Consider the following 26,014-nt stretch of genomic DNA (forward strand, 5'->3'; position numbering starts at 1 on the left):
CGCCATGGTGGTTGGCGGACTTACCGCCCCATTCCGACCTTGGAGGGGCGGTAAGTCCCCAATCCCCATTTACCCTTCCCCATTCCCATTTTTGCCCCATAGGGCATAATGGGAGTGGGGAAGGCGTTAATTACGCCACCGTAAATTACGGTGGCGTAATTAACTCCATGGTCCCTTAGCGCCATGGATTTTAACACCTGCTAAAAGCAGGTGTTAAAAGCACCATGGCGCTAGGGGACCTCGTAATTGGCGGTAAGGGGTCGGCGCAGCTAACGCTGGCGTGAACCCCTTACCACCAGGGTCGTAATGAGGCCCAATATGTTTTTAGATTAATTTCAAATTGTTACTTTTTCTTTGTGATATTGCAGAAATGTATGCTTATAAAGTGACCTTGTTTAATTTTTTGCATGGTTTATGCGCACTGACATGCAAAGGTGATATGCTAACATACGTCCACTTCACAATACCTTATTCTTAATGCCGCAGTCAAATCCATATGCATAATTCTTCAAGGAGGTCTGTGCATTTGGTCTCCATTGGGGATTTTTGGCAGAATTACCACCGGTGGAATTATGGAGTGGTAATTTCACCCATTTTTGGATGAAAAGTGGAGGATTTACCTCCAGCATCAAGCGGGAGGTAAATGGTTATTCCACGTTTGGCGGTGTGAGAAAAGTGGCTGCTACTTTTTTTTCACACAGCGCCAGCCTGGTATTGAGGGCCTTAGCGATTCAAGCATACAACCCTTTCTTCACAGGTATATTTGTGAAGTATAATGATTTGTGGTCATTCTTGTTTCCAAAATGCTCTTTGATTTTATGCAAAGCAGCCAGGAACTTTCACTGGGTCAAAATTGCTAATAAATAGGGATCTGAGTTTTGGCCGAGTCGTGGGTGAGGTGGGAGCAGATCCTGCGACTGTTTGAGTAGGTTTAGGCAGGTGGCTGTGGAGGTTTTAGGGCTGAAGGGGAAGACACGCAACTTGCTGTCAAAGTGGGCTCCTACAGTGCGAGTGGACTGGGTAGGTATTGCATTTTTCCAGTGAGGAGAATGCTTTGGGGCCATTGAAGGAGGGGAAGAATATTGCCTATGTTTTGGCAGGGTTTTGCATTGGGTGACGAATCGCTATTTAATGCCGGAAGGCAGAGCGGCAGTTCATGGAAGAAACTACGAGGAGGAAGAAGGAGGCGGCGGGGAAAGATGTGATGGAGCTGCTGAATGGGAAGAAAATGTAGCCGAAGAAGGTGGCGTAAAAAGGAAAGTGGGCAAAGGACGTGGGAAACTGCCTCAGGGTTCCGCTTGTCTATAGAAGGATTAAATGAGACTCGCAGGATGAGAACCAGAAGTCAAATCTAGAGAGACATAGGCCGGGAATTGTGTGCAGAAGGGTATTGTGTGCCATCTTGCCAAAAGCCGTAGAGATCAAGAAAGACAATGGTGGAGAAGAAGTGGTTATTGTGGCAAATTAAGTCTGTTGTCGCCACTGCAGACTTCAGAATGGCAGTGCAAGCCCTGGTCCTCGCCTACCTAGAAGGCGGCAGTGACTTCCGAGCAGGCATCCCAGTAGCCACCCACATTGGATCCGAAAGATATACACCATGGTGCAGGATGCCTCATTGCCGACTGAAAAGAATGTAACCACATTACCCGCACCCTAAAGCAATGACACTGCTACCCCTCCCTGTCTGCACCATCTGCAGGACAACTTGTATCGCCTACCAAGGGAACTTTATATACCATGCCGATAGGCAAGCCATCACGTGGGGGTGTCGGGTAATAATATCGCCATATATATGGTCGCCTTATCGCCATATATATGGTCGCCGTAAATAATATCGCCGGGAAAATGTTGTGGCGATATTATTTGGGTGACCATAAATATGGGGGCAGGGGCAAAAAAAAAAAATTTGAAAAAAGAAAAAAAATCAAAAAATAAAGGTTTGGGGGTTGCGGGGGTGTCCCCCGCATGTTCCATGCAATAATGTCGCCACAAAAAACGGCCATTTTTCGGTGATATTTTTGTATGGCGAGATTTTTGTGGCGACATTATTACATGGAACCCTCTGGGGCCAATGTAAAACCAGATGATGCAACATCGCCATAGGGAAGAGGACCAAGAAATGCAAAAAAGAAAAACAAACAGAAAACAAACCTTCTCCTGCACTGCACCCGAACTTGCCAATTCACACCTGGCCCCATCTCTCCTGCACACCAGGAAGTGCTACACACTGTATTACTGACATTACTTCAACGAACCAAGAATTCCGCAGCCTGACAAATCTCCCCAACTCCCCGCATGCGCCCCCTTCCTCTGCCTGCCCAACAATCACCCGCCGGCTTCACAAACCACTAGTCAGAGGATGGAGAGGGCGGGGAGATGAGTGGGGCTCCAGGGAGGTAATGGAAGGCGGCGGACGGAGGCTGAGAACGGCTTAAAGGGAAGTCCTGGTGTTTGAATTTTGTGGCTAGAAACGTGAGACGTGGTTGGCCAAGGGGTACGGACTGGCTCCAATGTTTGCGCGCGTGTAGACGGAAGACTGAAGCGCTTTGGGTAGCTGCATGGGTGGGTGGGTGTGCACAGAGAATAGAGCCAGAAAGTAAGGATTTTACAAAGTTGAGGGCTGATGAGAACAAAAAGAGTGAGAGTTGGTGGACAGTGAGCAGTGCAGGTGTTTGCAAATAAGCTCAACATCCAAAGTGTAAAGGCTACTTTCAACTGCTGTTTGTCGCTCCTGCATGAATACTAGCAAGTGAAAGGTGTAGCTTTCTAGGTACTCTAAAATGACTTCAGGTAGTCAGGCTCGGACTGGCCTATGGGGCAATAGGCCCATGGCCCAACCAAAAACCCAAAATGCTGGTGTGGGCCCGTTTTTTTGGTCAAAGTGGCCCACTTTTTTCCAATTCGGGCCAATTTGATTAGTTAATTCACACTGTGGCTAGTAGATTCTACCAGTGTTGCTGAAGAAATATTCTTTAAAATGCACAATTTGCATCACACTTTATCAAAAAAGTCACCCTTGGGCACTATTCAAACAGTGTCACAAAAGGAATGAAAACCCATTTGCAACTGTGGGCCACTTTCTCATTGGTGCCTGAGACAATTTTATGGCCCAGTCCGACCCTGGTGTGTGTCCTGTTGGCACCACTTCACGCCAGTGATACTGTGACTTTGCTCGTGCAATAATAACCATGGTAGTTTGGTTACTCCGCGGGTTGACGTGCATGCCACGACGGGTACCCACACTCGTACATGAGCGCAAAATAAGCATGGTCTTTTTCATGATTATTGGAACAGTTGCACTGCTGGTACTTTAAGAAGTTGTTCCGGGTGTACAGATGTACACAAAGTTTGCCAGATAATACAGAGTAAAAATATTGAGGAAAAGGTATCAGAAAAAAAAAAGAGGTCATGATCCGGCCATGGTAGACTGTGATCTGGACACGATTTGGGAGAGTCCATGCCCAGTGCCTGGCACTAAAAACGTACGCCAATACACACATTCTCGAATGCCTGACTGCAAAATGTCTGCTAGCCGAGACACAAAAGCCAGGCACTTCACCTGCCTTCTTTATGCAAGCCTTCATCGCTGCACATCCACAGCATTCATTTGGCTCAGAGGTGCCCACAGGAGAGCCAAACCTAAAAAGGACTCAGCAGTTCTGCAATACTGCGCCTTCATTTCTGAATTAAATGCAATGATGGATATATACAAATAATAATTGGTGTTTGATATAGCACCACATAGCCGTAATCCAAGATTCAGGCCGTTGGTAATTGGCGTTATTAGCTAACATCATTATTACTCACATTTGTGTTACTCAATTTGAAACCGGTGGGGAATCAAACCCTTGTCCATCCAAGCAGCAGCTCGTTCTCATCTGACCATCTATTTGCAGGTATGCCAATGAGTTGATACCATGAAATCTATTTTATTATTTGATTTGAGTCCTCAAATATGTTTGATACATGTTAACAGCCACACACGTTTCTTAAAAGCTTTGAGGATGATTCAACACATAGCCACTAGATGGCACGATTACACAAAACATGTGAAACAAAGCATATTCATGCCGGTACACCCCGTTTTGGCGCGGCCAGTTCGGCGACGGGATGTTTTGGCGCTGGGATGTTTTGGCGCGCCAGTACATGCATATTCTCTATGGCATATGGGTTCTCGGTGCCTTATCTACCTGCAGCAGCTTCTCGAGTGCCGAAATGTTCTGTTCTGTGGTAGGAATGTGAGATGCCTACAGAAATGGTCTGCTTTGCGACTGGTATGTTCTCTGCTCCGCTGTCTTGCACACTGCTGCATCTTGTGGGTAGTTCTGGCTCTGGCGTTTTACCACTCATTACTCCCTGGACAGTGCTTTTATATGTGTGGTCTATGTGCATGTAAACTGCCCTCTTGCTCACTTTTGTTCATTTGCGCATTCCTTTTTCAGTTGTATTCCTTGGTTCCTGGATGGATTCTGAGGAGACAGGGACGTTGCTTGACTGCATATAGTTGTTTTGCTTGCTCATTGTGCTAGCATTGTCAGGGCTCTGGGCTGTGCTGAGCCGTGTCCCCAATTTGGCACATGGAATTCATGAGGTGCAACCGAGCAGATTGGACACCCGCGGCTGAGATTCACCTATGCCTGTTCTTCTTGGTGTGGGAAAATATGCATTTTGAGTTTTTGACAGGTGGGTCCAAGTTGGTTGTAAGGCGGCCTCTACTCTCTGCAGCTGCATCCTGGAGAGCTGACCTGGTTAATAGTGTCTGATGTCACTTTGTCGTTGGATATGTAATTATCACTGTAAGTTTGTTTTCAGGTGCACTCCTAGGAAATGCCACCCAACAACGAACCTACTGGCAAGAAGGGAGATCGGTGAGAAACTTTATGTCCTCTGATCTAGCGCCCCTGTGAAGCCGCTGCATGTGGCTGCGGGAGCAGATCATTCCGCTGCGGGCAGTTTGGTGCGGGCTGCTGCGCCAAACCAGCTACTGTGCCGAAGCGGCCGCGCCAAATCGGCCCATGCCGAACCAGCTGCGCCGAAATGTCCTGCTCCGTATTCATGCTGCAAAACCAACGATGTAGTAGTCTTTCTACCATTACTATTTAATCTCCCTTCAACTCCTATAGTCTCCTCCTCTTTATTTCCCGAAATACTATTTGTGTAAAATATGAAATGAATTGCATCGACATGGTTATACGGTTGTTGCCAACAAAATAAAATCACCTAAACATACACGGTGAGCCTTTGCATCTAGTTAGGTAAACGTGATTGTGTAACTGTACACACATCATATATATGTATAGAGAACGATAGATATCAAGACATTGATGTATGTATACACGTACTTCTATGAGAGACTACTCCGCCTCTCATCCTTGTGAGATCAAAAAACGTAGTACCTTATAGCGCTTCGAAGTCGGAGGAATCCGACATGAAACTCCACTTCAGAATCTGATATTTCATTACCATTACAAAAGCGCTAGTTCCTAGCATTACCGCATAAAGCGTCATGTGCCATGGCGTGTCTGTCGCTCATTCCCCCAGCCCCCCTTGCACTCGGTGTCTGGAGAAGTGTTCATCCTCCCCCTGGCAGTCAGACACTGGTGTCTTCCCACTCCCGGTCTGTGCAGAGAGGCTGCACACTTAGCTGCTGTTTACCTGGACTCTGCCCCAGGGGATGCTACCCCCTCCCCAACCCCCATCCATGTGATTATTCAACTCGTTCCTGGAAAACATCCCTCAGGAGGCTCCCCGAGCCTGTGTGGGAGGGTTCTGCGCTCACACTTCCCCTGCCGGCCTGGAGCGGGAAGGGAGAGAGGGGGGGGGGGGGGGTTGAGGACTATCGGTGTGATATGACATATCTGATAAGGAGACGGGACTCATGGCATTCTTTTAAACATATTTTATACGCATTTCATTGCATTTCTTTGATAATCATGGTGATACACTGGTTATCATCAACCCAATGAACTGAAACCAAACGTGCACAATAAAAAGGACCGAAACCAGAGTAGGAAATGGGCCGGAACAAGACGCAGCTAAATTGGCCTTGCCAAGCGCGGCCGGAGCTCTGCTCTCTACTGACACCCAGGGGCTAATTCAGGGAACTCACAGATATGTCCTCCAGCTGAGCTCTTGCGGCGCACTTTATGGCGAGGAGGGAACTGAAGGCAGAAACAGCCAGAGCCTCACAGTCTGTTTAACGGGTGTCCAAATGGATGGTATGTATTTCTTGCAAAATGCCCACTTTTTTGTTAGGGTGATTATTGTGACCAATGAAAAGTGCACAGTCCAACTTCCATTACTCGCGCAAAAGAGTTACTCGCTGAATCGCTATCAGACATGTTTCAAACTTAAAAGTGTGGCCATTCTTGTCTTCCCATATATAATGCACTTTGCTTCTATGCAAATTGCCAGACTTGGGTTCTATTAGGCCCTGTGTTGCGACACCTGGGGCCCCACCCCTTCCCCACACCCCGCCCCTAAGCAAGAGAGTGTGACCCGGAGTACATGTTTCCCATTTCCAGCACGTATCGATACATAACCCCTCCTCGCCCCGAATCCTTTGGCTTTCCATCCTTTGCCACCAGCTCATTCCCTGCCGTGCCCGTCCCCCCTCACCACCAAAGGTGATGGGCCGTGTCCAAAACCTGTGACTCCTGTTTGATCAGGGAGGCAGGTCCCCTCTTCTAGCTCTGCCCCTCAATTGATGATAGGGTCTCCAGATGTATTTCTGCGGGCACCCCCTTTGCCAATATATACTAACTGCCCCGTCCAGAAAGAAGCCTTCCCCCCATGCACAGAGCCTCGGTACTATGTCCCCATCACAGTGAACTGCAAGTTCCCTTTCGGTGATTAGGGAGCCAGTGGCCATAGACATTTAGTTTGCCTTACAGGATCAGACTCTGGCCAGGCTCCCAACGCTCCCAGTTTAGGATCTGCCTCCTTTTGCTCTTTTTGTTACTGGGAATGGGCTGGAACAAAACAGAGAAGTGCTCTGGCAAAAAATATCATGCCGGAGCACTGCTCCATCCCACAGACCCAGGCGTCACCACATGACTCACCCAGGGGCCAGCACACGACCCTCCCAGGTCCCCAAGCAGCCCGCTTTGAGAGGAGTCGGCAGGGAGCACGAACTAGTCTTCTGAAAGCAGTCTGCTCGTTACATTGCACGGACAAGTAACCCGTTTTTCAAACGAGCTTTCGGTACTCTCAGCACTGCAGGCAGAAACTGCCAACGTCTCACATAGAGGGTTTGAGCTGTCGAAACTAGTATATATGTCTTGCTATTGACAGACATCTCTCTATTAGGATGAATATTGTGACCAATCAAAACAGAAGAGTCAATTATTCACTTAAAAGGGTTTCTTACTGAATCACCACAAGACATGTTTAACATTTCAAATTGGGGACATTATGATGTTCCCATAATGCTCTTTGCTTTTATGCAAATCGCTAGGATTGGGTTGGTGTTGCGCAACGTGGACGGGGTCCACACCCCTTGGCCCCGCCTCCTCCTTCCCACAGCCCCGCCCCTCCAAACAGGTGACAGTTCCCCCAATACCTTTTTTTCATTTCCAGCACTGACTGTTAAAAATACTGAAGATTACCTATAGATCACTTGTGCAAGATATATAATGGCACAACACAGGTTCGCTACTGAATGAAGGATGGGGTTTAACCCTGGTTAATCTGACCAACTCTCCCTTACATCACAGCCTAATCCCCATTTTCCAAAACGAAAACAGCGCATGAATATTGGACTGACCGTGCAAAGCCCACGCCCCGGCTGGTTCCGCTGGCGTCCCGCAGGATCCGCGTGGAGATAACCTGTCCGAAGGGCTTCAGCATCGCCTCCAGCTCCTGCTCGTCCATCGTCACCGGCAGATTGGAGATGTACAGGTTGGTCGGGTCCTGCTCCTGTTGCTGTGGAAGCAGTGACATGAAGGTCAGAGTTCAGAAGAAGCAGTGATGAGTAATGCAACCACAAGACACAACTGGTATGGCAGTCTATGCGCAATTTTAGCAGTAGCTAATGTGCAACATCTTCCCTCAGGAGTTCCACAACAACACATGCCTCTAATGGTGTGACCCTGTCACCCACCAGCAACAGCTGTACCCCAACAGCATCACCCTCTCACCCATCAGAAATAAATCTACTATTGCCCCTAAGAAGTGTCACTCGATAATTTAATAGTACTCTTCGCCGCCATGACGCCCGATCAAACGCCTTTACCATGCTATAACTCACCGGGAACAGCCTGACCCTCGCACCAGGCATCCCAAGGGCTGGGAGATATTTAGCTTCTGTTTGTAGCCTAGAAGATACTTGTCTTGATGGCAACAACTACCAGGCATTTCTCTTGGCTCCCTAGTCCAACTGGTGCCATACAAACATAGCTGTGTGACATATCTCCGTGTCTAAAAGAGCATTAGGAGACCCCTGGAAGACAGGCAAAGCAGAAAGGGGCACATATAATGGACTTAAATGTATATAGTTTGCTTCCTGCGCGCACGTTTGATAGGTGGCACGCAACGTATTCGCTCCTGGTTCCCGGGAGGTGTTTCATGCTGACTGTGAGATGCCAACCCCCGAGCACCCCAAAACCTCACCCTGCACCCTCTCTAGCAGCTTCACACGCCTGCTCTTCAAACCAATATTTCAATCCCTGGAGGGACCACCTCAAGCAGTGTCATGTCACAAATGACAGATAAGTCCCAAACTCTAACACCCACCTCAAATGGTCTCACACAACCACTCACCAACACCATGCCAGGAGGGCAAATTCCACCCTTAAACGCCCATTCCTACCTAATGGTGAATAGTTTCGAGGGCAAAGCGTTGGTCTCTGGCGTGAGAGCCGCCTATAGTCCCCAAGTCCATATCGGCAGCAGGGCTGGCTTATTATTTCCTCTTTCTGGGGTTAGTAACTCAAGTACCACTGAATATGGAGTGATAATCTCACTGCCTAGAACCTTCAGTGCATGGCACGCTTTTAAGAAACACAATATCATTACACTCACTCCTCCCCTGATAGGAGTGGGTAAATTGCTGACCTTGGACGCTAGGGACCCAGCTTTGGCACACAACCAAAAATAGTATGTGCCACAAATGGTAAACATTGATAACGAAAAGACTCCAACACAGGACACTGTGTCGCCAAGTATTGCCGCCATGACTTAAGGTCTCCGTCTCTCCTAAACTGGAGTCCCCGCACACCAACCTGTTCCAGGAGCAAAGCCTCCTCCTGGAGTTCCTGCCGCTATAGTAACTGTGGTCCTTAAAGTTCCCTGTGGCTCCCTGGAGCGAGGACCCGTCTGCATAAACGCCGGCGTAGTAAGGTTACCATCAGAAGATGTGTTACAGGAGGGTATCTCTTCAAAAGAAGCAAACATAATATGTGCAATACATTATATACATTATTTAAAGCTATGACGAGGATAGCTGAACGGCACAAAGCAACACAGGTTCGAGCCCCGGGTCCGAACTTAGAAACCTCTGGTTAATAAGCGCATTATGAATACGCAACTAAGACATATTCCTGTAACAGCGCCTTGATGCCCCCGGGCTGTGTTAGCGCTTTAAAAATGCAAATAAAATTAAAAAAATAATTTGAAATAAAATATGGAGGAAAAACAGTGGAACATTTCTTCTCCCTGTTTGATGACATTTCCATATGTGATCTCTAGAAATGTATTCTTAAGACTAACTGCCTCATCGCGAGTTTGACGGTAACGCTATTACCACTGCATTTAAGGGTCTGCCAGATCACAGGCTTGGCGGATTTACCCCCAGCTCTGAGCTGGTGGCAAATCTGCTGCAATTTTGCTGATTTTCAGCGCTATTACCACCGGCGGTAATAGCGCCGAACATTCCCCATTGGGCCCAATGGGGAATGGGAAATTCCTGAATGGGCCCAATGGGGAATGGGGACTTACCGTTCCGCCAAACCTGTGATCCGGCGCTAATAGCGCAGGGGGGTTTGGCGGTAGGGCTAACAGCCCCGGCGGTATTAGCGCCCAACGCGTGATGAGGCCCTTACCCGACACGAGAAATCATCTCAAATAGATCTAAGAATAATGAAATCTTAAATTCTTGTCACCTATGCCAAAGTAATGACATCGAGACATTGTCATTTGTGTATGGAATGTTCAGCACTGGAAAACATTAATAAACCTACTGGTTCATGAAATTCGCTTATGATGAGATCAGAGGAAGGGTTTTTGGCTTCGTATATTGGCAGGCAAACAAATTGATACTGGCCTCAACGTTGTAAGAATATTTTTTCGGGATATAAAATTATAAAAATAGAAGGTCGATCTGGTGACCTTAATTAAGAGATTGACCACCTCGAGAGCGCCTGGCCCAGATGGCCCATCGAATATCACGCTAAGAGAGAATCCAGATAAATGGGCCCTGATTCTGCATTTGGTGCTTACAAATATACTCCCAAGTTCGTGGAAAACTATTTAATTGAAATATCAGAGTCCTCGGCGGTAAAGACGTATATGACTATCAACACTGCATTGGACACCAAAGCGTTCCTATCGCTCAAGCTCGCCCAAGGTCTTGGTAAAAATTGCACTTAGCACTTTAAATGTCCAATGCACTGGGTCTAGCTGCCATAGTTCCCCACTGCTATGAAGCATGTGGTATTCTAGATTAGTTTAATGGCTAAGAGTGTAGTGTCTGTATTGTAGTTAGTTATAACTATATATATGGAAGGTTTTGTGAAAGGTTTGAATTATAAACTGTCACAATAAATAATATATGTGATAAAGTGCCCCTCTCGAACGTTCTAAGGATTTTGCAAGTCACCAGGGATTTCTGTGACCAGTGAAATGAGTGCAGACGTCGAGTTCCTTTATAAGGTAGCAGAACTCTGAGGTGACTCGCAATATACGTTTTATATAGGGTAGGGGGTATGTTACTCTTTATGATACATGGCATACATGTCCCACCCCCTTAATACCTGGCCTCTTGCGTATATGCAGCAGCAATCAATCAATCAATCAATCCGTGCAGGATCTGTTGCGATTGGAAAAAGAAATAATATGCAGCCCGCCGTGTGCTGCAGAAAAAGAGTTTAAGCAGTTGAATAAAATGCATCTTAAAAGCATGCTCGTTTTGTGCTTTAAAATCAGCAATAGCCTGCAGAGTCTTTCTCTCATGTGCTCAACTCCAGCAGCGAATAAGATACACGGCTCCCGACTGGTTCACAGCAGTGACGCGCCCTAGAAAGCGATTGGTCAAGAAAGGAATATCGAAAGCTTGTCAGAGATGGAATTCATCTGTGTTGGCTCAGACAGCAGGCATCGTGACGTCACAACCGAAGAGTAATAACTGATTACTGAGCGGCTGCGATGTCGGTTTTTTTTATTACAGGAATGTAATTGTAATGGGTTATTTATAACAAGCTTAAAACCCGGAGATCGAACGTGTGTTGGTCCGCATCGTCTTGCTTCCAAGGCGAGCTATCCTCCCAAGATGCCACACGTTGCCGGTAATAGGAACAATATTAATCGGCTTTTATACAGGTATTGCAGACTACCATGTCCATGTATTATATTCATGTATCTACAGAAGAGACGCCCACATAAAGAAATGTTGGGAACAATACTTACTGGGCAGTAAAATATAACTTACCACATATATACATATAAATGCCAGGATTTGCAGTTGTTGCCAACAGGGGCAATAATGCTAGGAAATATGGTGGGCGATAAGTGGCATTGACTGCCAAATGTCCATATCCGTAGCAGGCGTCATAACAGTCCGACAATCCAATATCCACCCAAGTTACCTGACCTCGAGTGACCTCAAATGAGCTGTACAGCGCCCGCCCTCCCCCACCCCCTTTATAGAAACACAAATGCAAATCGAAGAAGCCATGTGGCTTTCTGCAGGTGCCATGATTCTAGACGCTGTGGAGCATTGCAAGGGGCATCACGGGGCGGTGCTGGAATCCAGTGTAAGGGCCCGCCCCGGGACCCCCATGCGGCCAGAAGTCCACCTGGGCAATGCAGCTGTGCCAGAGGTGTGCAGTGCAGTCTCTGGGGCTGGGAGTGGGTTGGCTCCCTATACTACACAATTCAGGGTGCGCCTGCCAGTGTGCAAACTTTATCTTGAAGAAAAATGCTGACGTCCCCTAAAGTCAACATCCAACCCCTCTACAAATAGCCCCAGCGAGGCGCCAGCGAAGGGCAAGGGTGAAGTCAGTGCATCGTATAGTGTGGGTGACACCGTGCCGCTGTCTCTACTAGCCCTCGTCTGACCAGAGTGGATGGCAGGCGTAACACAAGGCCTGGCTGGGGCATGCCACGCCCCTCGTGGTACACACCCCAGCCACACAGGAGAAGAGAGCTAGTGAGATCTTCCCCAAAAGCCCGTAGAGTAAAACAGCCTCCCAGCTCCGAGACAGCAGCTCTCCTCCTCCTGTTGAGCACAGGAGGGCGCCAGGGCCTTGCAACCATTTCAAGTCGTATAGGCTTCCACACTTTGAAGGTCTGGGGAGGCCGTGACTTCGACATAGCTGCCCTGCTGGCTGCCTTTCTCCCCTCTGCTGCTGTACAGAGTGCACTATACATGCCCCTTGATGACCCGCAATCTACATGCATTGGTTAGCCGAGGGCTCACCTATACAATCAGGCTGTGGGTCTGAACAGATCCACGAAGAAAGACACAATGGCAGCATTATCTTGACCTAATAGACGTGTAAACCAGCCACGGAGAAGTTAAGCATGTTGTGGATCATTAGAAACAAAACACAAACGTTCCCAAGTGTTCTACCAATTCCTTATTGTGATAACTGGAGATTCTTGCGATCCGCAGGTAAGTGACTCATAAGTACTTTATTAAGTTACATCCAGCAAGTGATTTACAAATAAGGGAAGGCCCACTGGTGCCCACCACCCATGCTGCTTCCAACTGCCTGCAGTGGAACCACCAGGCTAGGGCATGTCACTTTCACACATACACATGATCCACACATGACAGCACTCACTCAAAGTCACCCACACTCAGCATCAAGCCACAGAGAGCAGTTAGGAGCACACACACACAACACTTATTATATATTAACTACTGTACAGGCCTGTGTACAGGGCCCAAGTGCAGGCCATTAACACAGTAGGGCCACTACATAGCCTAATTCGACAGCTCCCTCTAGCGGTGACAACAGGTGCAGCTATGCAAATTGGACCACTATATATCCTAAGGCAACAGCTCCCTCTAGCAGCCTCTACTGCGAATGGCGGCATCGGACAAACATACAGCGGGTCTTTTGTTATATAGTAAGATATACTATATAAACAGATACGTGCACCGGAGAGGCAAAATTGCACCAATTTTAACTGCATGGGGCCCCAAAAAGCAGATATTTTGTTTTCCCTCTGCACTTTTGAAAACCTTAAAAGGCACAAATACATTTTTGTTGCTGACATATGGAGGTGGGTTTTCCCAGCTGAAGGTAAGAAGACCTCATACATCATTTCGAAATGGGCCCTTGTGTCTCTTCAGCCTGCCCCTAACTCAAGCCAATTCTTTCTTTTTTCTATCTTTACCGTTACCTCTCCTTCTCTTTCCCGCTTCACCCTCTCTCTCCCTGTTCCCACCCTGTCTCTCCCCCTCACACACTCGCTCTCTCATTTTCTACCACTTCTTTCCTGTCCTCCTCCCCGTTGTGGATCTTGCCAGTCTTCTGTCTTTTCAACATCTGCCAATGGCTTCCAGTACTGCCCATCTCTCTACCCCAATTTCACTGTCCTTTTTTTCATTGGCCCGTCCCCTCTTTTCATGATTGCTTATTCCCTGTCCTCTCTATCTCTTAGTCTCATGTCATTCTTTCAACCTTGTTTTCCTCACACTCTCTCTTCTTCTCTTCTGTCTGTATGTTCCTGTCCCATGACACTACGTCCCTTTCTACCAATTCTCCATACATGTCCCCCTTAACCTGCTTCCTCCTCTCTCTCTCTACTGCTTTCCGTGCGATCACTCTTCTAGCACTCCCCTCTATCACTTCATCTTAGTCATCTCCATTTCCACTAAAATAGCTTTTTCCTCTAGTCCTCCTCCTTCTCTACCCTCCTTCCTTCTACACCTCACTTCAATCCTCCTTCCACATCGACCTCTTTCTGCACTTGCACGCTCTCCGTGTGTCCCCAATCTGTCTCCCCTCTTCACTCTCTGTGCCCTCGCCCATTCATCGTAACCATTCTTTCCCTCCCCCATCTACCTTGCCGTACCTCCCCCCTCCCTTTTTCATTCCATTCCTGACTATAGTCTCTTCCTCGCTCCTTAGTCCTTCCTCTCTTTCTATTGCCATCCGCTCCATCCTGTTTCGTTGCTTGATCTTTCTGTAGCCGGCCTCTCCCTCACCCTCGCTTCCTCTTTCTCCATCCTTCTTTCTCTTATTCATTCAGGTTCCTGCTTCCCCTCAATCCCTCTGGTCCATCTCCCCAGTTTCCCAGCCTGCCTCCACCCCGGATGTACAAGCGGGAAGATAAAAATATAAAGCTGAACATATGTTTCGGAGAGCCGGCGCGGCGTGAATTTGGTGCATCAGAAGGCCATCATGGACCCTGCAACGTTCCCAGCCCCAGGGCAGTGCTGCGACCCTGGAATCCAGACAATGGACAGAACGATAGTAGATCACCCTCAATGAGGTGATCTACAAGTAATAATCATTATATCGGCGATCCTGATAACGGCCTCTGTGCCTTGACAGCCGGCACCACTCACTGAGGGCGCTATTGTGAATATGGTGGCAACGGAAAAACACGTGGTATTTTAAACCCCGCCCAGTTTTAAAAGATGGCCTAGTTATGAGCTGGGAATCCACTGGGATATTAACGGCATGAGGTACATAGAAAGCACTGCATGGGTCGAATGAGGTGTTTAAAATACCGCCAATGAGGCCACGCACACATCCTCCTTGAGGTGAATACACATGGTGCCCAGAAGCTCCAACCCCTTGCAAGTCCACGGGTCTTCTCTACAGCCATTACACCACTAGCGAACTGTGAGGTAGACCCAGCCTGGGCCTGAACGAGTGACCTGCAGCTCACACAGGGGGGGGTTCTGTAATACAAACCATGACCCCCACTTACAAGTGAATCAATACCTTTAGAGACCACTGTGCTGTTGGATCTCAGTGAACCCAGTACATAAAGGATAAGTAAGAGTGCGGCTCAACGTTGCGGGGCGTGCCATATGCAGAGATACAGGTTTCGCTTACTCCTTCCGATGTACTCCCCATAAATGGCCCCCTGTGCCTAAGTGCCTACTAGAATACAAGTGTTTTGCTCTTCCTGCTTTCTTTACTTTCGCAACCAAGAAGGCCTAACTTCACATAAGGTTATGTCACCTGTGCGTTTACATAGTGCCTAACTGCCATTGGTTTGGCCTCGAAGAGCTGTGGTCACTTGACCTTCAGTGGATAGTAGTCTGAACAGACATGAAATAAAACAGCCATCAATACATTGTATGGAAATCTGATTACCGAAAAGTGTGTTGAATTAAGGGCAGAGAAGGCTAGCATTATAGTAGCCGAGGTTTAAGGAATGTATGATGCAGCGTCTAGAGTTGTGCTGGTGAAATGTAATTTATCAAAGCCAACAAAAATGTAAAGGCTCTGGGTTACTATAATAATAATAATTTAGCATTTATATAGTGCTACGAACCCTCAGACATCTGAGCGCTGCTTATACCCATGGTGTGTGGTGCTCATTTATCAACCTCAGAAGGATGAAAGGCTGAGTTTGGCCCTGCTGGGATTCGAACCTGCATTGGCAGGCTCTGCACAGATGTCAAAGCGAGCGCTCTACTCGCTGTGCTATCTGACCGGTTACAGTTCTGGGGGGGAAGCCTGCCGCTCACGATCATGCACTCCAACTCTTTAAATTACTGGAATACGGACACAGGATAGTGAAGGGACGTGCACAGGATCACACCATGTGCTCAGATGGGGAAGCTCGGATTGTAGGCCAGCTCTCCAGGCTCCATAGCTAAAGACTTAGCCACTGGGCCAGATCATTTCCACATGTCGAGAGCAAACATCTGCTTCTAGACCCTCCTGGAAACCCCTGGGCTCTGTCTGTGAGACAGACTGTGTGCAACGGCTTAGAAAGCGGATGCAAAGGGAAGGAGAGTTACGGGGAAGTGCGGGTTTGGCAAGCTGAGATGATTTCTACCATGACTCAGAAAATGCCATCAACAGACAAAAACATGTTTTTCTTTCACTTGCAGCGCTGGGGGGTTCTTCAAACGAGATCAGTGGCAGGGCGAGGAAATGAAGCCCTCACACCAACCAAACGTGTGGCGGTGCACGTGGCGGCATGAGAAGCGACAGGGAAACAGCCAGCAGGCTCCAGGAGGGCTCAGTCACCTGGAGGCAGGATTGACACTCAAGACAAAACGACAGACCCTCAATGGGAAGAAGTTGGCCAATGCCCAGCACCAACGGCAGCCAACTTGGGCTTGGTGTAGGAAGAGGCATATCTAGGCGCTCTAATCGCAAATTCGATGCAGAAATGACATCCCCTCCGCCCCCCACAAGTGGTTAGAGGAAGCACTGCAGACGTTTTACAAAAAAATCCTCCCTACCCCGATTGGCACCCTCTGGCCTTGGCTTGCATGGCCTTGGCTTGCATGACTCTCGGCCTCAACTATTGCATGACGTCTCTAAACTAGACCTTTCTGGAGGCAAATGGCGGGAAGGTGGCGAGGTACAGCCAAATGGAGATCTAAAGCAGGCGCAGAAGAAGCCGTGCTTTCCCCAGGACTTTACCTTCCAAGGTTAATTGTTTACGAAACGCTCAGCGTTAGTGAACTACTTCAACCTTGACAGCCAATGGCTGCTCACTGTGATGATGAGAGATAAGGAAGTACAGACAGTTTATCCAATCGGATTCGTGCCGTGATGAGCAGGGACGTCATTTCACCAAAATGGGGGTAGCGGAAGTGACATCCCACGACCCTTGACTTCTGATGACATCACAGGAAGTGATGTCATTTGACCCCACCCAAAGTGATATCGCGGGAAGCGATGGAACTCGACCTTTCACCCCTTGACAAAACAGGAAGTGGCATCACATAGCATTGTTCCTAAGTACAGTACGAAAAATATGGTTATGATATCACTATAATGTGATGTACATTTCATACAAAAATGGATCGCCATATGTATCGTTAGGATCAGTGTGTATAGACCCATATTACCAAATTACTGTGAATGCAAGCAGACGTCCATGGCCCAATGATAATGATGTGTTATTATATAGCACTTACGCTTAAGCGCTTTGTATAGAAAAAGTATACAGCCAATATCGCCCAACCTGTGTAGGTACTCATTTATTGATGACAGGCTGAGTTAAGGTGTTTAAGAACATACTAAATCAGTGACTCACCCCCTGAAGTGTGCCTGAAATAAACCCTTAATGAGTCTAGCAATTATTGTACAGAATTCCAGTAAGACACATTATTTGGTATTCCTATTCTTTCTTCTTCTTCTTTTTTTTTTTTAAGAGGCCTGAACAAGAAAGCCTGCCACTCCAGAAGTAAAGAGTCACATGGTGCTGGCCACAGCCCAGGAGCTTGCATTCCAAAAAACAAAAACAAAAAAATAAACACTTTTTTTTCTTCTTTTCTTTTTTAGGGGTAGCAAGGGAGACCACAGGGTTAGCAAGGGAGACCCCAGAGGTCGTATTTGCGTCCTCTGGCGACCCCTAAATGACATCCCTGGTGACAAGGCCTCGATTTCCGGCAGTAGGTCCGGACCGCCAGGAGAGTCGGGCGGGCTCCCTGCCCTGCGGTACCAGGTCTTTAGGAGCCTGATGATGATTTGTAATCATAAAAGCTAAATACGACAGAGTAGGTTTCAACAAGGGTTTACAGGTGAATGGGTGACATTATAGACAACGAAAGCGGCGCACGTGAACTATCTATGGCTTGTGCATCCTGGCTGGAAGTGCAGAAGACGTTTTCACTGCTGTAGCCAGTGCCCCCCCCTTGCGCCACAACAACTTTGCTAACAACTACAGCCGTTCTAGTGCCCTGCAGGAACGCACCGTGTCCGCTTACTCCTCATTAGTACCCGGCAAGGGTCAATCAGAATGCAACAAGCATTCTGATTGGCCCTCGCTGGGGCATTACCCGGCCGGGAATCCCTCGCACGCACGTACGTAAGTGCCTGAATTTGTTCTCGGAGGGGGGCGTGACAGCCCCATAGCCAATGAGGAGGCTCGAAACGGACCAATCCCCGCTCTGAGCCTTCCCATGGCTAGAGGCTGCCTTCGTCCCCCGCCAGGGACTCAGGTATATTTTTTTTTCCTTCCACCCTCCTCCCCTGTAAACGATCCCCACCCCGCCCCCCACAACTCCACTTACCTTCTTTTTCTTCTTTTCTCAGGAGCGAATGCGCTGGGAACACTTATGTTCCCAGCGCGTCTGCTCCCGATGGACGCCATGGAAAGGGAAAATGTAGTCCGCTTTCCCTTTCCCGGTGGCCATTTTATTTGACTTTTTTTTTCTTTGTTTGTTTCGGAACAGAAAAAAATGCAATTAGTACCCGGGTCTAATGGGCCAGGGTTCTAATGGCAATAAGCCCTTAGATGGCGGGCCAATACCACCCGTGGTAATGCTCCCGGGGCCTGCAACTATGGGCCTTGGGGGCATTACCTGGGGCGGTATTGGCCCTCTGTCTCGGGGCTTATTGCCACAGTAATGTGCACAGCCCATGTCAGGTGTGAGATGCAGGCAGTGCCAACATTTGAGTTCACCTGGTTTTGCATTCCGATTTATATATTTTAATTTTATCCATGTAATAAAACATATATGTTCAAGAATACAGACGGCAGCACCAGGTAACAACATTTGCGTATTAGAGGCACCGCAACAAGGCATTGTACAGCTGAGGATTTAAAGTAATCTACCGCTGAACAGTCCACCTGCCCTAAAACTTAAGTAGGGCTAGGCTTACAAAGTGACATGGATGGGGAGATAAAAGTAAGGAATAGAAAAAATAAACAATCAAAAAACCAGTGCAAGCTATAAATCGAGACAAGGTGAAGGTAAGGTAGTATCAGCAAGGTCCCGACTAGTATTGTAATACCGAAGACAAGGACACGGCTGATAGACTGGAGTACACGTTTGGCCTGCATATCCAAGAATAGACCCCAGATTGCCTTGAATATGTCCGAGTCCCCCATGTTCTTATAGATGACCTTCTCTAATGTTGACAAAGTCAGTAAGTCATGTTATGTTATTTCATTTCTAGAGCGCCAAAGCCCAAAGGTATCCAGGCGCTATCACAGAACATTCAGCAAGTATGGAAGGAATACTTTTACTCCAACAGTCTAGTTTTCAGCAGTTTTCTAAAGACTAAAAGATCCTCCTCCTTATGGAGACTCTCCGGCAGTTCGTTCCAGGTCCTAGCCGCCTGAAACGGGAATGCACGACCATTGCCCCGAGCTCTTTTTATGCAAACAACTTTGAGAAAGCACGCCTGAGCAGAGCAGAGATTTCTGTTTGGATGATGGATAACTACCTTTTCTTTAAGGTATTGAGGGGCGAGTCCAAAAACACATTTATGACATATTGTCAGTACTTTAAAAGAGATCCTTGCGGAAATTGGGAGCCAACGCAGCTCCCTCCGAGCAGTAGATGTAGTTTCGTCCCGACACATTTGATGGACTACTTGGACGGCCTCATTTTGAACATAATGACATTTTTTGATGTTTTGTTTATTGGCCCCACTCAGTAAAGAATTGCAATTGTCCAGGAGAGGAAGTATTACAGCCCTGACTAGTTTGGTCCGATTATCTTTTGAGACTAATGGAGCTACCTGCCTTAAAACTTTTAATTCTTAGTTATTACTTTTTACAATGGCGTCTACATGGGCCCCTGCATTCAAACTGGCCTCCCTGTAAGTGCCAAGGGTTTTTACTTTGGATGCCACTTTCATCTGACTACCTTCGATCTCAAAATGTTCAAACGTTTGCTGCAGACTGTCTCTGGCATGTTGTGATCCATAAATCATCAGCTCCGTCTTTGTAGCATTCATACGCAACTAGTTATGTAACATCAAGCTTTGTATACTCTGGTAGGCCTGATTTAACTTATCTTGATCTGTTACATGGTCTGTTACATGGTTTCCACTCAACTCTACCAGGAGCTGGAAGTCGTCGGCATAATTTGTAAAAAAAAAGCCAAGTTCTTCCAATTTCCGACATAGAGGAACAATACATATATTAAAAAGGAGGGGGACAAACAGGCCCCCTGGGGGACTCCGCAAAGAATGGTTTCTAATTTGGATGATGAGTCACCCCAATAGACCCTTGACTTGCGACCTTCCTAGAAAGATTTTAGCCATCTAATGGCATTCTCAGAAAGGTCACAGCAAAATGTCCAGCAAAATGTTGTGATGAAGGAGATCGAACGCTGCCGATAGATCCAGTAATATCAGCAGGCCTGATCTGCTCTTCTCCAGCATGGACAGCATTTGCGTCTCGAGATCCAGCAATGCACTCTCGGTGCCATGGTAGCGTCGAAAACCTGACTGTTTCTTATGTAGGATGCCAGCTGTTGCCAAGTTAGATTGGAGCTGCATAGTTGCAACTTTGGCTACACATTTTAACAGAAATAACGTATTGGTAACAGGGCGCAAATTGGCCACATCCTTAGGATCTCAACCTTCTTTTTGGCCACATCTTTAAGAACTTGCCGAATGTTACCGGTTTTAAAAGTGGCATTAACAAACCTACATAAAAACAGGGCAAAAATGTATTTATGTTCTAAAATCAACTTGTACAGGAGAAGATCTCCTGGGCAGCTTGTTGGATGCATTTTTTTTAAATATATTTATGGTTTCTGCAATAGTCATCCTGGAAAACCCAAAGCCCTCGTTAGGTGATCTTGGACTTTGATCGCCTACCTTATTTTCCATGTTATTATGTGTAAGGTTTCCTACTTCCCTATTTCTGTCCGCATCAGGGAATTTCTGCTTGTCCAGCTCTTCCTTGATCTTCGTTTGAGCACACAAAAGTTTTTCTGCAAAAGCCTTTTGGACACGGGTACAGTCATTTTTTGTAGGTTTAATGGTCTGACTGAGAACTTTGGGCTTCTCCCAAGATCTAAACAATTTTAAAAGTTATTTTGTTTGATTTCCTGCTGAACTAATGCGATCATTAAAATAGCTGCTTTTTCCTTCAATAATTTTCCATAGTTTTTTTTATTGTTGGGACTTCTATCTTTCAACCAGGAATGTTCTGCCCGTCTTTTGTCAGCTTTTAGGAGTGCTAAGGCTGGGGAGAACCACTTTTGGCTGTTAGGAGTATCTCTGAAATTTTGCATTTTGAACGGGGCAAGAGTATCAAGCATGATCCTCAGATCATTATTGTAATGGGTTATAGAGGTATCTGGGTCATCTAAATTGTCTGCTTTCTCCAACACTTTATTTATGCAATCAGCTATATTGGCTGTCTCGACGGTCTGAAAGTTTCTGCTTTTGACTTTACGCGGGGGTTTGTGTTGTGCTTTAACTGGCTTCGGGAGTTGTCGGTGACAGGAGATGGACGAATGATCTGACCATATACATGGTTCAGTTACAACTTCTGTCAATATAACATATGCCCCTTCTCTGCGCCCTTCTGACCTATTGGGATTCCCTGGCCACAAAAACCCGAGGATAGGATCAGCTAGCAAATGTGATTACTGTGGCTCTACTGTATCTATTGACCTGTATAACCAGCACACTACTGTTTAAGCTCTGCACCTCTTTTAAGCTCAATCAACTACTGCAATACTGTCATGCCTCTTAAACTTGTTACCTGCACGGACGGCACACCCCTATCTTTACTGATCGCTAAGTACCCCATGACCTGTGACCCTATTTTGGCCTGGCACATTAACCCGCTGGTCCAAGATTTCTTCACCATCACTTCCAAAGGTACTGCCGCCGCTGGTCCCTATACGCTATCTTAACCAAATAAGCCTGATGTGCCTGACTTGATTTTTGTACAATGTGCACCCCGGCTTGTAGTTTACTGTACTGTTCCCACCGTGAACTTAACCTATTGCATGAGCCTAATGTATACACCCTCATTGTATTAACATGTTGATATTCATGTCTGTATGCCATTAATGATTCATATGCATAGCCAATCACCGCCACATAGAAGTAGCAGACTCCCCCACGGCCACATCTCACTCAATCCGTGATGACTCCGCTAGCTCCCTGCTCAACAACTCTCTGAACAATCACTCGGATTACCTCAACCACATACTAGCTGCACGCTCAGATGCTAATTACTCTCCCCATCATGATACATAAAATACCATATACTGCGCATAACAAAGGCACCCAGACCCTGTCTCTCACTACTGCGCTCCGCCTAGCCATCCTTTTCACCTATGCCATGTCCGTCACAAACATGGTACATACACCTCCACACCACCCTCATCCGCATATCACACCTTTAGCACAGCACGGCACTCACCTCCCACTCCATTAGACTATGACTTCACACAGTCACAGCCCCATAGTCCAGCTGCTAGACTTCATAGATTCAGAATCCGCACACTACCTAAACACCTGCCATGCTCACCCACACCGCTCCATCTAAGAAACTTCAGATTAAGCACTCGTACCTCACCTACACTATCTACTCACTGTAGCAAGGGCCATAACCCTCTCTGCCCGCAGATCCAATCTTCTGCAACTCTACCGAGCACCAAGCCACACATGACCTCACACATCGGTAAACATAGCACCTCACATCCAAAAATGACAAACTAAAACCGCACAATATCCACCTCTCAAATGTGCACTGTTGAATGTACATTCCCTCCCTACACATGTGTTAGAGATAAACTTAGCATCACTGACACCTGGCTCAATGAGGCCTCCTACCCAGCAATCTCACTAGCCCTACCTCCAGGTTACGCCATCCTTAGACAAGATAGACTTGATAGAATTGGAGGTGGAGTTGCCCTTATCTTCAAAGACTCACTCTCCATTAGGCTTTCAGACTCCAGCACCTGGGGTGGAAATGCCGACATCCTATCAGTTAAACTAATGCTTTCACCCAACAACTCAATTAATATGCATATCCTGTACAGGCCTCCGCCCCCCCCCCGCAGATTTCTAAGACCATCTCTCCCACCGACCCAGTAACAACATCAAAGAATCCTCAAAAATTCTATTACTAGGAGACTTAAACTTAGGCTACAATGACCCTAAAGATGATTCTGCCTCAGCTCTTACTAAAGAATGATCAGACCTGGGCTTCTCCCAAGGAGTACACTCTCCCACCCACTCCAAAGGCTGTACCCTTGATTGGGTCATGGATCACAACTGTGGATACAACATTGCTTCTAACACGGCCTGTCCATGGACAGACCACACCTGCATTGAATTCGACAACCCCATGTCCTCATGCTCCAAAGATCTCACCCACGCACCACCAGCCATAACAAAAAGTTCAAAAAAACTCAAAGCAGACAAGCTCTGACCATACCTGAACAACCCATGTCTAGCTCCCCCTTTCTCACAGGATCCTAATGTGTTAGCAAACATCTTCAATGAGACACTTACCAATGCTATAAACTCAATAGCCCCTCTAGAAAGTAAGAAAGAAAAACAAATCCTTCCATAACAATTTGTGGTTTTCGAATGAACTCCAAACGCTCCGCACACAAAAGCGTCAGGCACAAAAAAACTGGCAAGCCGACCCTAATGACTTAAACAAGAACCTCTTCAAACAAATAGCTCTCCATTACAAAAAACTATTATCACAGCAAAAGCTAACTCTTTTAACAACAGGATCTCCAAGGCCAACTCGCAAGTCAAAGAGATATTCACTATCTTTAATGAAATGGTCACACTTCCGGCTAGCACAGATGAGATAATCAAACACAAAGCCTGGTGCGCAAGCATTCAATCTGCAATGCTCAACAAAATGGACCTCCTCCAAAAATGAAATTCAAAACCACTGCAAAGCCCCCCCTAACAAAAATAATAAACCGCTCACTCAGGCGAAGCACAGCGATCCCCATCACGCCCAATTCGTCTTTAGAAACACTACCGAATCTGAGGTCCTCAATCTCATCAAACACCTTAAACCATCACTATGCAAAGGAGACATATGCCCCCCTAAAATTATCAAGGAATGTGCTAAGGACCTAGACCCCCTGGTTACTGCATTCATTAATGCTTCATTCAGAACAGGCTATGTACCTGACAGTCTCAAAGAAGCATGGGTACGCCCCCTTCTAAAAAAAAAAAACACATTAGACCCAGCGCAGCCCAACAACTCCAGGCCTATAACGACAGTCCCGTTCCTTCTGAAAATCTTGGACAAGGCAGCTCACAAGCAGATCCAATTTTATATTGAATCCAACTCCATACTAGGTAAAAGGCAATCTGGTGACCGTGTAGGGCATGGAACAGAATCCGCCTTACTAGACCTAAAAAATCAAATCTCCCAGATCATCGACAAAGACAAACCTGCCCTTCTCCTCCTCCTCGATCTCTCGGCAGCATTTGACCTGGTTGATCATAAAACCCTAACCACCCATCTCACCCAGGCAGCTCACTTCTCTACACAAGCAGCATCCTGGATCACCTCCTTCTTGGAAGGCAGAGCCATGAAGGTGTTCTCCAACATAGCAAATGCCGACCCCACAACCATACATTGTGGAGTACTCCAAGGCTCATGCACAGCCCCTAACCTCTACAACCTCTTCACTAAACCCCTTTTTTGACCTACTAGACACAATGGGTATAGCATATACTAATTATGCGGACGATACTCAAGTACTCCTACCACTATCTGGCTCCTACCACCAAGACACCACTGCCTTACACGACATCTATGCTACTATCCAAGTATGGATGGCCGTCAATGGCTTGTGTCTTAACGGGGACAAGACTGAAATCCTTATCCCCGGGCAGAAAGCCACAATAGCCAAGTTAAGTCACCAATACAACAACTTTAACATAGATAATTCCACCATCACAGTCTCTTCCTCAGTCAAGACACTAGGTGTCTACATCAATGCAAACCTATCTATGAACAAACAAGTTAGCGCCATAGCCTCAGCGTCAGCATATAGCATCAAACTTATCAATGCCATTAAACCCTACCTATCCGCACCTAACTACCTTGCAATAGCCAGAGCAACCATAGGCGCCAAACTCGATTACTGCAATGCTCTCCTGGCTGGCACATCCTCTAAAAACCTACACAGACTATGAACCACACAAAACAATGCTCTTCAAGCTGCCTTGAGCATCCCCAGAAGAGACCATATATCATAAACCAGACAAGCAGTGCAATGGCTTCAGGTCAAAGACTGCATTACACTTAAAATCCTCACCATTACGCATAGATGCATAAACAACACAGCTCCCACATACCTATCAGAAGCTATCTCAAGAACCGCCTCATCATGCCCTACTAGAACTCAGTAGACCAACCAGTTTCACACCCCCCACATACGGAGAGCTAAAGCCGGAGGGCTAGGCTTCTCATACATTGCATCTAAATTATGGAACTCACTCCCTGCCGTCCTTAGAGCTGAATCCTCCATCCATGTCTTCCGTAAAAAAGTCTCAAGACCACCTTCTTGAGCTAACTCCGTCAGCACACCCACTTCTCCCTAATGTATACTGTAATATAAATGTAATATAAACATAATGTAACCTCTGTACATATACCTTAGGGTGCCCCTTCCAAAGATTTAAATCTCCTAACAATACAGTTGCAGAGTAAGTCGATTGCAAGGGGGATAACACAATGATGAGATTTTCATTGAAATTTCCAGAATCTCCACGTGGCCTATAGATCAGTACGAGGTCTATGCTAAAATTAAAATTGGGTATCAATTTCACATGTAACATTTCATAGCCTTCACAATCTGTTTTAACCTCATAAATATCTAGTTCTTCCTTACATATAATGGCAATTCCGCCCCCCAACCCACTCTCACAATGTTTCCCAATAAAGATATACCCAGTTA

The 26,014-nt window shown here is 46.7% G+C and overlaps 1 protein-coding gene across 3 annotated transcripts in view; it reads right to left on the reverse strand.

The window, feature by feature from the left end:
• RBMS2 (RNA binding motif single stranded interacting protein 2) overlaps positions 1-26,014 on the reverse strand; it is a 502,218-nt gene that overhangs the window by 125,928 nt on the left and 350,276 nt on the right. For all 3 annotated transcript variants that reach the window (XM_069653688.1, XM_069653686.1, XM_069653687.1), the window contains exon 5: positions 7,766-7,923. In XM_069653688.1, the coding sequence (XP_069509789.1) occupies positions 7,766-7,923 (158 nt within the window). The remainder of the gene's footprint in view (positions 1-7,765; positions 7,924-26,014) is intronic.

Source organism: Ambystoma mexicanum, chromosome 3q (assembly GCF_040938575.1).
Source record: "Ambystoma mexicanum isolate Mex_15411 chromosome 3q, UKY_AmexF1_1, whole genome shotgun sequence".
Taxonomy (NCBI): domain Eukaryota; kingdom Metazoa; phylum Chordata; class Amphibia; order Caudata; family Ambystomatidae; genus Ambystoma; species Ambystoma mexicanum.